The sequence below is a fragment of the Copadichromis virginalis genome, linkage group LG22 (assembly GCF_057382275.1).
Source record: "Copadichromis virginalis isolate Kocher_CV1m ecotype Utaka linkage group LG22, C_Virginalis_male_GT1.1, whole genome shotgun sequence".
Classification (NCBI taxonomy): domain Eukaryota; kingdom Metazoa; phylum Chordata; class Actinopteri; order Cichliformes; family Cichlidae; genus Copadichromis; species Copadichromis virginalis.
In genome coordinates this window covers 26,595,051-26,606,466 of record NC_140638.1, presented here as the reverse complement: position 1 = coordinate 26,606,466, position 11,416 = coordinate 26,595,051, and the positions used below count along the sequence as shown (strand labels likewise).

Here is an 11,416-nt window from a genome sequence, read left to right as displayed (position 1 = left end):
TATCTTTTATTTTTGTATTGCACTTGATACATTGGGCATTTTTGGCACGTTTTGTTAACAATAATGTTAATTCTAGACAAAAAAGGAGTTTTTGAAATTATGGCAAGTATTTATCATGTTGATGAGATAGCGGTCTCAGAAACTCATGCATCAAAAATAGGATACAAAGGGCATTGTAGGGTTAAGGAAATAGAAGCGATGTAGCAGTATAAGCCAAGAGAAGGCAGTAGTACAACTGTATTGAATGCAAGCTGCCATTAAAAACGAAAGAAGAAGACGACACCGGAAACTACCCAATCTGCAGTAACCAGACCTTCATGTGTTGCTAGGTTTTTCCTCTGGATTAAAATGGCGTGGATTGGTGTCTGTAAAGGCTCTCGTTTTACACATATTTAATTTCCCAATAAAGATGTTTGATTTTAGTTATTACACATTTTAAATCCTATTTGTTACGGTGAAGCGTTTTAATTTGAAGGAGGTCACCGGAACACCGCCTCATTGTAAGAAGTCTCCAGTAACGATCACCGGTTTCATCCTTCGTTCTCTCAGCTCTTCTTCTACTTCCGTCATGGCGCCCACTTTGGGCTTTTTTCCTGTTGTCACGTTGGTGGTGCTGTCTGGTTTTCCCGCCGCTGTGTCCTCGCGAAGGGACGTGCTCGAGCTCGGGGACGCGGACTTCGATTACCTGGCAACAGAGCACGAGACCATGCTGGTGAAATTCTACGCTCCTTGGTAAAGAATCGGCGTTAGTTTAGCGCGGCCGGCGGCGGGAGATTTTTCCTGAGTTTTTTTTTTTTTAAATGAAATCATTCCATCTTTATTGGTTTTCTGCTGTTTTTAAATCGTGTCTCTGCTGTTAGGGAGGCACTAACAACCTGCTTGTCCTCTTCCATCTCTCGTTCCATTCCTCCACCTCTTTCCTACGTCATTTCCCTTGATTTAATTATTTTGTATTTATTATACTGTGGCTCTTATTTCCTTCATTCCTTGCCTTCCCTCCCCTTCCGTCTTTTCCGCATTACTTCTTTGCGTTCCAACTTCCTTCCTTCCTTCCCTGTTTCTTTACACCCTTCCTTTGTTTATTTCTCCTTCCTTTCCTTCATCCCTTTATTTTTCCCTTCCTTCAGGTGTGGTCATTGTAAGAAATTGGCCCCAGAGTTTGAGAAAGCTGCTAGTCGACTGAAAGGAAGTGTTCAATTAGCAAAGGTAATGTGTCCATCTTGTTCATTACTGTTGTGAACACCTGTTTCACAACAGTCTTATCTGTTTGTCTCACCTGTGCGGCAGGTGGACTGTACGACAAACTCTGAGACGTGCAGTCGTTTTGGGGTCTCAGGTTATCCCACCTTGAGAATTTTTAGGTACGGCAAAGATTCCGCCCCCTATGATGGTCCTCGCACTGCAGGTAGGAAACACTATGAGCATCCCAATCCTGCTCTGTTACTTGACTCTGTGATGTAACCTCTGTCTGTGTGTGTGTTTGTGTTCAGAGGGGATCTACGAGACTATGAGGAGGCAGACTGGTCCAGACTCGATGCACCTGAAGACCAAAGACGATCTGAAGGCCTTTGTCAATAACCATGACGCCAGCATTGTAGGTACGAGGTCACGTGTTGCCAGTGGCGGTCCTAGCCTATTTGGCGCCCTGGGCGAACACTCCCTCTGCACCCCCCCCCCCCCCCCACACACACACACACACACAAAACATATTAAGGATTGTACATTAACATGAAACTGTTGTACACACACACACACACACACACACACACACACACACAGAGTATGCATTGTATGCAAACAGCTACCAAACAGCCATCATAATTCGTCATACAATGAGAACAGGACAAATCAACAATTGACGATGACTAATTAATATTAAAATCTGTAACATAATGTATTGTTTGGAGTTTAGTCTGTTACTGATACTATTTTTACCATTTCTTCTTGGAGCAACTGTAACACACATAATTTCCTTAGGGATTAATAAAGTATTCTGATTGTTTCAGGATGACCTGCCATTATCCAATGACACATCTGCTTACCTGTATCTTTTGCTCGTTTCTCCTCCTCTTTTCTCTTTTTTCTAAACTGAGGAGCTGATGGCTTTGAACTTTTCTTGTCCATCTTCCATTGGTTTTAATTTTGCACTCCAGTATGAACACAAATCCTCGAGGACTCAAGGATCACCACAACATAACCTAACAGACCTACACCTTAGTTCACAGATTCACTTTGTCTAAGGTTTATTTCTGAGATTTCACACAACCCAGGATTCAAATCATGAATACATAAGGGGCTTGGATTTACAACATTCTAAATGAAATGTGCTCTATTTGGAAGCAGCAGGCCCCCCTCCCCTTTCGATGGCTTGTGTGTGAGACTTTAAATCATCAAACTAAATTTTGCTCCAGCCGGTCAGAAAACCTGCCGCCCCCCCGCCCTCTCCTCTCTGCGCCGCAAGCAGCAGGCGCACCTCACAAACGAAGGGCGCCCTTACTCCCAGCAAATGAGCGATAGAAAACCGATCGGTGCTTATGCCATTCCCAATATGCGCTGGCTGATGTCGGGGCAGCACGAGTACGAGCTTCTTTTTTTTTTTTTTTGCCGATGCCCGTGATGCCGCCCCGAGCAACTGCCCGTGTCGCCTGTATCTAAAACCTCTACTGCGTGTTGCTGTATGCTGCATCATGCTTTAGGCTGAGTGCTTCTTATTTGTCAAAGTCAAGTTATACAGACATTAAAGAATAAAATCAGTATAAACAAAACAGCAGAAGACGAAACAAACGATGAGGAAATGTAGCTGTTGCTTGGTCACAGGTGAAAGTTCCAGGCTCTTGTTGCCTAGGTAACCCTCAGTTCAGCTTAATTCAGTTTTATTTATATATTGCTAAATCACAACAACAGTTGCTTCAAGGTGTTCAAGTTGCTTTATATTGTAAAGATCCTACAATAATACAAAGAAAACAGAAAACCCCAACAATCCGATGACCCCTATGAGCAAGTGCTTTAGCGACAGTAGGAAGGACAACCTCCCTTTTAACAGATAGAAACCTCCAGCTGAACCAGGCTCCTGGAGGGGTGGCTAGAAAAAAGAGGGATGTAGTCTTAATCTAATCTTTAAGTATTTATTCACCTTAAACAGTTCAAACAAAACATGTACTCCTTCAATCAGAAAACCATAGTCTGCAAGCAGCTAGCTGTAGCCAATTTCCTGAAACAGAATAAGCCTAACTTAGCATTACACAGGATTATATATTGAGTTGTGCTTCTATCTGTTTGGTTAAAACTGTGGAGGAGAGGCCGTGGTTTAGACTTGGCATTCCCTCGTTGGTGGACAGGATGATCACAACCTCTTGGCAGTCCTCTTCCCCTCCGGAGGCCATAGCACTCGTCTTTCCACTGTACAGACGAGGTCACATCTAGGTTAGCAACCTGCCTCTCCTATTTTTTATGTAATGACTTTTACCCTGGTTACGTGTCTCTGTGCTGGCTTACGCTCTGGTTTGCACAGACGACTTCTAAATGTACTCGGGCATAGTGCAGCCTTTACACTCCTAACCTAGACAGAATCATAAGATGCATGATCCTCAGTTAGATTTCACACATAGGTACATCTGCAGGTACATCTCTATGTGTACCTGCAGAATTAAACTGAGAGCAATGGTAACAATGGCCTGCACGCCCACTCCGGGCTTCATCACTGCTCACCAAGCTGCATGCAAAATCTGAAGGATGTGCATAAAACAAAATGTATAAAAATGCTCGACCTCACATACCAGGACATATCCTGGTTAAAGACTCCACGATTCCTCAGTGTTACTGGAGGCCAAGGTAATGCTATCCAGAGTAAGCATCTGGTTAGATGCAGTGTTTCTAAGAATTTTAGGGCCAAGTACAATTACCTCAGTTTTATCTTTATGTCTCTTTAGGTCTTTGTCTTTAAAACATTCACGCAGTTCAAATAGTTGTTGTGTGTTATCTGGCTTGATGGATAGGTAAAGTTGGGTGTCATCTGCTATGCCTTTTAAGGGAAGCAGGTATAATGCAAACAGAATTGGTCCTTCCACAAAATCCCGTGGTACTCCATAATTAACCTTAGTGTATGAATTTTTTGTATTTTTTTTTTTTGTATTTGTAACCTTCACTAAAGCCATTTCTGTATTGTGATGAGCTCTGAAACCTAACTGAAACTCTTCAAATAAACCATTTTTGTTGAATTTGTTCGCACTGTTGCAGTCTGGATACCTGTACACCTTTGAGGTTTTATTGCTTGCATGGCATGATCACCTTATAGTAACCTTAAAGTAAACATGGCCATGCTAACTTCAGGGTCAGGCAAACACTTGGTGTCTGTGGTCCTCTGACTCCCCTTTAGCTCCCTTACCAGTGCATGTGTCTGCATCAGGTGTGTTCTCAGGTACGGACAGCCCCCGTCTGGCTGAGTTCCTGAAGGCAGCCACTCTACTCAGAGAACAGTTCCGTTTCGCTCACAGCACCAACCTGCAGCTCGCCGAAGAGCATGGGGCCAACTCAGAGTGAGTTCACACCTAAGTGATATCACCGTAGTGATGTCACAGTTTAAAGGTGTTATTCTCACTTCTGTGCGTGTGTGTGTGTCTCTCTCTCCAGATGTGTGCTGCTGTTCAGACCTCCCAGACTCGCCAATGCTTTTGAGGACAGCATTGTCATCTTCAGAGACTACCTGACCATCGGCTCACTGCGGCGCTTCATCAGAGATCACATGTGAGTCTTTAAGAGATAACTCTTTATTGTCATTGCACAGTCATATATAGTACAATGAAATTGGAAAACTGTCCTACGTCATTAGAGGAACCGCAGCCTCATTCTGTGTGTCCATCTATGTGCAGCTACGGTCTGTGTCCTCACATGACAATAGAGAATAGAGACCGCCTGAGAGTCCGGGACCTGCTGACGGCGTACTACGATCTTGACTACCATCACAACATCCCCGGCTCCAACTACTGGAGGAACAGGTAACGCGAGCACACAGAGGGGATGTGTTCCAGATGTACAGCTTGATTGACTAAAGTGTTTGTGTGTAATCCTCTCCCCTGTGTGTTTTCTTCTCAGGGTAATGAAGGTGGCGTCTAAGTATGTCGGGCGGGGTCTAACCTTCTCTATAGCCAATAAGAAGGACTTCCTGTTGGAGCTGGAGGAAGACTTTGGAATGGGGACGTCAGATGGAGGGGAGCTGCCCTTTATCACCATCCGGACCCGACTGGGTCACAAGTACACCATGAGGGAGGAGTTCACGTGCGTAGCCAAGTCATACCACTATGTCACCTGTTCTGCAGGTGAGGGGGTGGGGTCACAATAAACCAGAACTATCTGATCCAAGTCTGTTTCAAACTTTTGGGGGGGCTGACCCGCATTTCTCAGCTTTCTGACCTCATTCACAATGAAAGCACCAACAAGTAACTGTGTGTGTTTGTTTGTTTGTCTTAGGAGGGATGGTGCGTCTCTGCAGAGGTTCCTGGAAGATTACTTTGCAGGTCGACTCAAACGTTACATCAAATCAGAACCGATACCTGAAAAGAACTCTGGGGCTGTCAAAGTGAGTAAAACAAACACGCCAAAGCCTCTTGTGTGAGTATCAATGACGTTGTAGACCTCTTTGTAACCTCTGACCTGTGTGCATCAGGTGGTGGTAGCAGAGTCCTTTGATCAGGTGGTGAATGACCCGGATAAAAATGTTCTGATCCAGTTTTTTTCTCCGTTGTGTCCTCACTGTAAGAAGTTGGAGCCGGTCTATGGAGAGCTTGCTGAAACGGTACGCTCACTCATATACTGAGAATATAATGTCCACTCTCACACTCTGTCGCTTTAGCAGTAACTGGGTGTTCGCTGTTTGGCTAGCTTCACTCAAACAGGAAAATCCAACTGTAGCCGTAATGTGCGGATTTGTAAAGCACTTTATAAATAAGCACTGTGTGGTGAAGACCCTGTTTTAGTCACCAGACCAACAAGCTTGAGTCCACACTCTAACTTCTCTGCACCAGGTGTACCATCCTGTGCAATCAGCTGGCAAAGCAGATGTTTGCAAGGTGTGATCAATGCTATTTTACACAATAAAATATTCTTTCGCCAAACACAACCAAACATTACTACAACACAGGTTACTTACTGCATGCGTATCACACCAAAAACATAACTGTTTCCTATCGAAGATAATTGCAAATCCCATCATCCATCAGCATTTCTGCAGGAAAAAAAACCTAATCTCCACGTTACAGTCTCCTTCACTCACATTTGGGCTCATTCCTCACTTCTAATATGAAATAATCCGGTCAGTGAGATGATGTAAGGAAAAAAGAAAACATCTCCAAAAAGTATGACATCTCTTTCTCAGAGCGTCTGCTTTTTTTTCTTTTCTTTTTTTCCTTTGTACACTTGAACCTACTTGCCCTGCAGACTTGCCGATGGTATTCCCAATTGTGCTTCAGTAAGAAACTGCATTCTGTTTGTGGTGTGGTGTGCATTAGGGCTGCCACGATTAGTCGAATAGTCATGATTACGTCGACTATCAAAATTGTCGACAACTAATTTAATAGTCGACGCATCGTTTGAAGCTTTGTAAGATCCCAAAAGACGCAGGAATAAGTAGCAGGATTTAAGAGTGTAATAACAGACTGAAACAGAACATGGCAGCACTGCATGTACAAGGATGCCAGCTGCCGTTAATAGTTTTTACACAGCAGAATAAACGTCAATCAGACAACTGATTATCAGAAGTGTGAGATGCTCGATAATATACTCCGGTGTCCTGTTATATTTTAGATAGCAAGGAGCAGACGGCTGAGTTTATTAAATTTAAATGAAATTTGCAGATTGTTTCAGTGGAGTTTAATAAACTATCATCTTGTCTTTATTTTTAGCTAGCACATACCTTAAACACTTAAAGCTCTAAGCTAATGATAGTTATATAAGAGCAGATGCTGCTGGCGCAATAAGCTGTACGTTTTATGTCCAATGGATACATAATCTGATTAGTCGACTAATCGCAAAAATAATCGGTGACTAGTAAAATAATCGTTTGTGGCAGCCCTAGTGTGCATGTACTGGGCTGTTATGTTCTAAATTATTAAATTAAATAATAATAATTAAAATGCTAACTAATTGAAAAAGAAGTGTACCGTAATTGTCGGGCTATAAGCCGCTACTTTTTGCACAAGCTTTGAACCCTGCGGCTTTTAGTCAGGTGCGGCTTTTCTATGGATTGTCCATGATTTTTGTCATATCGTAAGACGATTTGTTTTGTTTGTTCCGCTGTTGTACGGCACTACGTTGCCTGGCGGAAGGATCGGGGTTCAAGAGTGGTATGTTGGTCACATGTCCATCCGCCAGGCAACATAGTGCCTTACAAGTAGCGTGAAAAGCGGCTTGAAGACGTTTCGCCTCTCATCCGAGAAGCTTCTTCAGTTTTAGGGTAAAGTGGTGGAGTGTCCCAGATTTTTCTTTTCAAGCTCCTTAGAAATCTGAGATGATGGTGTTTTAGATTTATCAGAATCAGAATATTTGAATAATCCCTGAGGAAATTATGTAAATTATTTAACAGAGTTACAGTTGACATTTAAAATGAACCCCTTGGCGGTTTTACTATTAACTATACATTTAATTTTCAGTATAAGAAAAGTGCAGTTTGAACAGTTTCTCTACACAATAAGGAAATGGTGCTAGAATAAGAATAGGCTGGGTCTTATATATTTGTGTGACATGGCCTTCCTGCTCTCAACAACAGCTGAGCACCGCAAATAAGCAGGTGCACAACAAACCACACAAAGCTGCCAGCTCATGCTTCTGTAGCATCGTGTGTGCTATTATGAACTACTCTCACACTGCAGCTGCACTTAGGCTCTGCCCCTTCCTGAGTGTGTAAAACATCTGCAAAAGGTCACATGACATCTTAGAAACTCTGAAACATCTTCCGTCTTCCTCAAATGGGGACTTGTCTCAGACCTGGTGCTGGTTCCTGTTTGCCTATGAGGTCTTGTGTGCTGTAGCTCCACCCACTAAAATGACCTGTTGTACTGAAGGAGATATTACTGGTTTATTTCTGTGTGAAATCATTGTCAAACCTTTGTGTTCTTCAGCTGCGCTCTGACCCCAAAATCGTCATTGCCAAGATGAATGCCCTGGCCAATGACGTCCCTCTGGGTTACGATGTCCAAGGGTGAGATTCAGGTTTCCCGTGACATGCTTCAGTCATTGCCAGGTGTGAGTCTGATGTCGCTGTGTCTGCCTGCAGGTTTCCCACCATCTACTTTGCTCCAGTAGGCAGGAAGGACGAACCCGTCAGATACCAGGTAAGACACCTGAGTGCATACCCAAGACCTGAGGCTAGATGGACCTCAGCTACAGTTTTAGACGAAGTTGCTTCCTCTCAGTTTATCTAAGGTCAATGTTATCTGCAGCAGCCCACTCGCCTGTGCTGTAGTTTTCCCTCACAGCTGTTTGAGCTGCCTTGTCTCAGGGTTTTATGGGTAGTTAATTATGCTCTGTGCTCACCTATGTGCACCAGCTCAGGTCCACACCTGCAGTCTGCGGCTTCTCTCAGCATATGTCAGTGGGATTTAAAAATTCCATTTTCTCATTTACATACATCCTGTTTGTCAACACAGAGTCTGCCCATTCATACTTCACATTTAAATAATTTTCTAACCCCCCGGGTCAGTGTGAGCACTGCAAAGTACAGACACTCATTTTTCTCCACAGCCACTCATGGTCAGCTCAGAAGAAACACAGGACATAATTTGGTCCATTAAACTGCACCTGCTTCCACTTGTACAGGCTCTTGACTGATATGGTACAGGTACAACCACATCTGTGCACAGATCAGAAGAGGCGTTTTCTCAAAGTGCAGAAGTGAGTCATTCAACGATTCAGTGCAGAGAGGTCTATTAACACATAGTGAGTGAGAAAGGTGAAGAAGACTCAGTGCATCATGGGAATCCCCCAGCAGCCTACACTTATTGCAGCATAACTAAGGGAGGATTCAGGGTCACCTGATCCAGCCTAATGATATGCTTTAGCAAAAAGGAAAGTTTTAAGCCTAATCTTAAAAGTTGAGCAGCCAATAACACCAGTGTGCTTTTTACTGCTCTCATTTATCATCCACAGGGCATACGGACGCAGTACCCTCAGGGTCTGCCGACTGCTGCTAAAGTCCTGATTTTATACTAATTAATTAAATCCTCGTCTTATTCCTCAGCTGGTCTATATAAATAAAAGTGTGTGTGTATATATAATAATAACTAATGTGAGCCTGTAAAGGGCTGGATGTTAAAAATCCTTCCTGGTGACAAATATTTGCTTTGATTACACTGTAACTTCAGGCTGTGGTCTTTCCTGGAAAACCCAACGTGTTTATACTGTTTGACTCAACATTTATTGTTCAGAAACAGCACTACAGCTGTTTCTGAACAATAGGCTCATACACCACCAAAGAAGAGCCTACAGGGATTATAAATGAAGAATTTTACTTTGAAAGTCTGTTGTCATTTACGTACACACACAGCCACATTTCCTGCTCGGACCAGTCTGTTTTTTTTAATACACCCTCATTCATCCAGAGCTGCAAGTGGAGGAAGTGAAGCTAAAGTTCAGTGTTTAATAGTTGGTAGTTTGCTGAAGCTTACACAGACACTGTGGACACTGTGCAGTTTGTGAAGGCAAGGCTTCACAGTAAGGGTGGAGCTTGAGCCACTGACAGGTTTTCAAGATAAAGTCTTTATGTTAACTTCCTTCTGGGGTCACATGACATCTCCCATGTGCTTTCAGGGCACCCGCGAGCTCAAAGACTTCCTCCGGTTCCTCAAGCGAGAGGCGAGTCACCACTTGGTGTTGAGTGGCTTCAAAGATGAACTCTGACACCCCCAACAGCAAGGAGGAGAGCCTGAATCTGGAGCGCCAATACCGGACATTACATCAGGACACTCGTTGCATCAAATCAAATCGCTCACTCATCCCTGAAACACACCGCTATTAATCATGCCATTGTCAGCCTCATTATTTATTTATTTATTTGTTTGTTTGTTTGTTAACTTCAGTAGACCTCCTTCCGTGCACAAACAGGTTGCAGGTGTTTTTCTTCTGTTTTTTGGGACAATAAAGTTTTGTATGAATTTCAGAGACTTGGACAGGTTTGTGCTCGTTCAGGCCCACAGCTGCTTATCGACCTGTCGTCCCAATATGCTTTAGGCACATGTGATGTCACTGGACACAGGTAAACACACTCATGGGAATATCCACGTGTGTTTTCAGAATGCAAATCAGTCAAAATTGATTCTCAGCTTGGTGTACAAATAAGTCACAAGAAATGCAGAAAGTGCTACATGAGCACCAGCCCTGAGTCTCCTCAATGAAGGAGACATTCACAATCAGCCTGTTAGATATAAGCATAATTAAATTCACATATGACTGCTCACATTATTTGCCACATTTTCATGACGGTAATCCCACTTTTATTGTATTTATGGCTGGTTGGTTCTTGGAACCAACTCTCTGATGCATTCATGAGTCTAAATGTTACATAGAGTAGAAAAGCACTGTAGTCCATTTTCTGCTTTGAGAAGTACTTAATAAAAATGTTTTGGGAGCCCTGGTCAAAAACACCCCCTCCTCCCATGCAGTTTCAATAAATGAAACTATTTATTCACCTCATGCTTGCCATGGATCCTAAACTAAGGTATCACACAATATCAAAGGTGGTGGGGCATTCTGTCAGTCATTTTAAAGAAGAAAGGCTTCATTGGTTCATGAATCACCTGATCCAGTCTAGAAATTACCAGAACACTGGAGATGTTACTGCATTAACCTGAGACAGCTGGGTCGGTTCCTGGTCATGAAAGGGAGACGTGATGCTGCTACAACCCTGCTGGGAGTGAGGAAGACTTCTGATGTGACTGCCCACTGCCCAGTGGGAAAACGAGCTGGAAAAAAGTGTAACCTTTGCTCCTTAACAGACAGGAAGGGAGAAAGTGGTAGCGCCTGATGCTTTTGCTTGTTTCCGGTCCTGTAGAAAGATTGGTTTGCATTACCAGGAGTAAGTCTATTTAATAATAATGAATTTTATTTATTTTATTTATAAAGATCCTCAAAATTACATTAGTACAACAAAATAAATGATAAAAATAAGAAGACCAAGTGATATTATTTCTATGTGCCGTGAAGGAAAGAGTGCTGTCAATGATGACACCAACACTGTTAACCTGAGGGGAAGGTATGACAATAGTTATCAATGAATAATGAAAGATTTATGGTCCCAACTTTAGTCAGTATAGATTTGGTGCATATTTGAATAAATTCTGTTTTATTACCATTAAGTTTAAGAAAGTTCTGAAACCTTGATTTCACTTTAACGATAAGAAATGTGGGTATGAGAGTAACTATAGGTTTG

General features: G+C 42.8%; 1 protein-coding gene across 1 annotated transcript; it reads left to right on the top strand.

The window, feature by feature from the left end:
* Window positions 1-269: 269 nt before the first annotated feature.
* Window positions 270-10,147, top strand: LOC146683536 (protein disulfide-isomerase A3-like). Its single transcript, XM_085445124.1, has 13 exons — window positions 270-732; window positions 1,128-1,206; window positions 1,288-1,405; window positions 1,491-1,598; window positions 4,406-4,535; window positions 4,630-4,743; window positions 4,869-4,994; window positions 5,092-5,274; window positions 5,467-5,575; window positions 5,663-5,791; window positions 8,112-8,191; window positions 8,267-8,324; window positions 9,799-10,147. The coding sequence occupies exons 1-13, from the start codon at window positions 569-571 to the stop codon at window positions 9,886-9,888; spliced, it is 1,488 nt and encodes a 495-aa protein (XP_085301250.1). The 5' UTR covers window positions 270-568; the 3' UTR covers window positions 9,889-10,147.
* The last annotated feature ends 1,269 nt before the right edge of the window (window positions 10,148-11,416 follow it).

Bases quoted from the DNA above. Each gene is read 5' to 3' on its own strand.
- LOC146683536 (XM_085445124.1), top strand. From the start codon at position 569: ATGGCGCCCACTTTGGGCTTTTTTCCTGTTGTCACGTTGGTGGTGCTG. The intron at 5,576-5,662 runs GTGAGTAAAACA...TGTGTGCATCAG, and splicing joins AGAACTCTGGGGCTGTCAAA to GTGGTGGTAGCAGAGTCCTT. The intron at 8,325-9,798 runs GTAAGACACCTG...ATGTGCTTTCAG, and splicing joins ACGAACCCGTCAGATACCAG to GGCACCCGCGAGCTCAAAGA.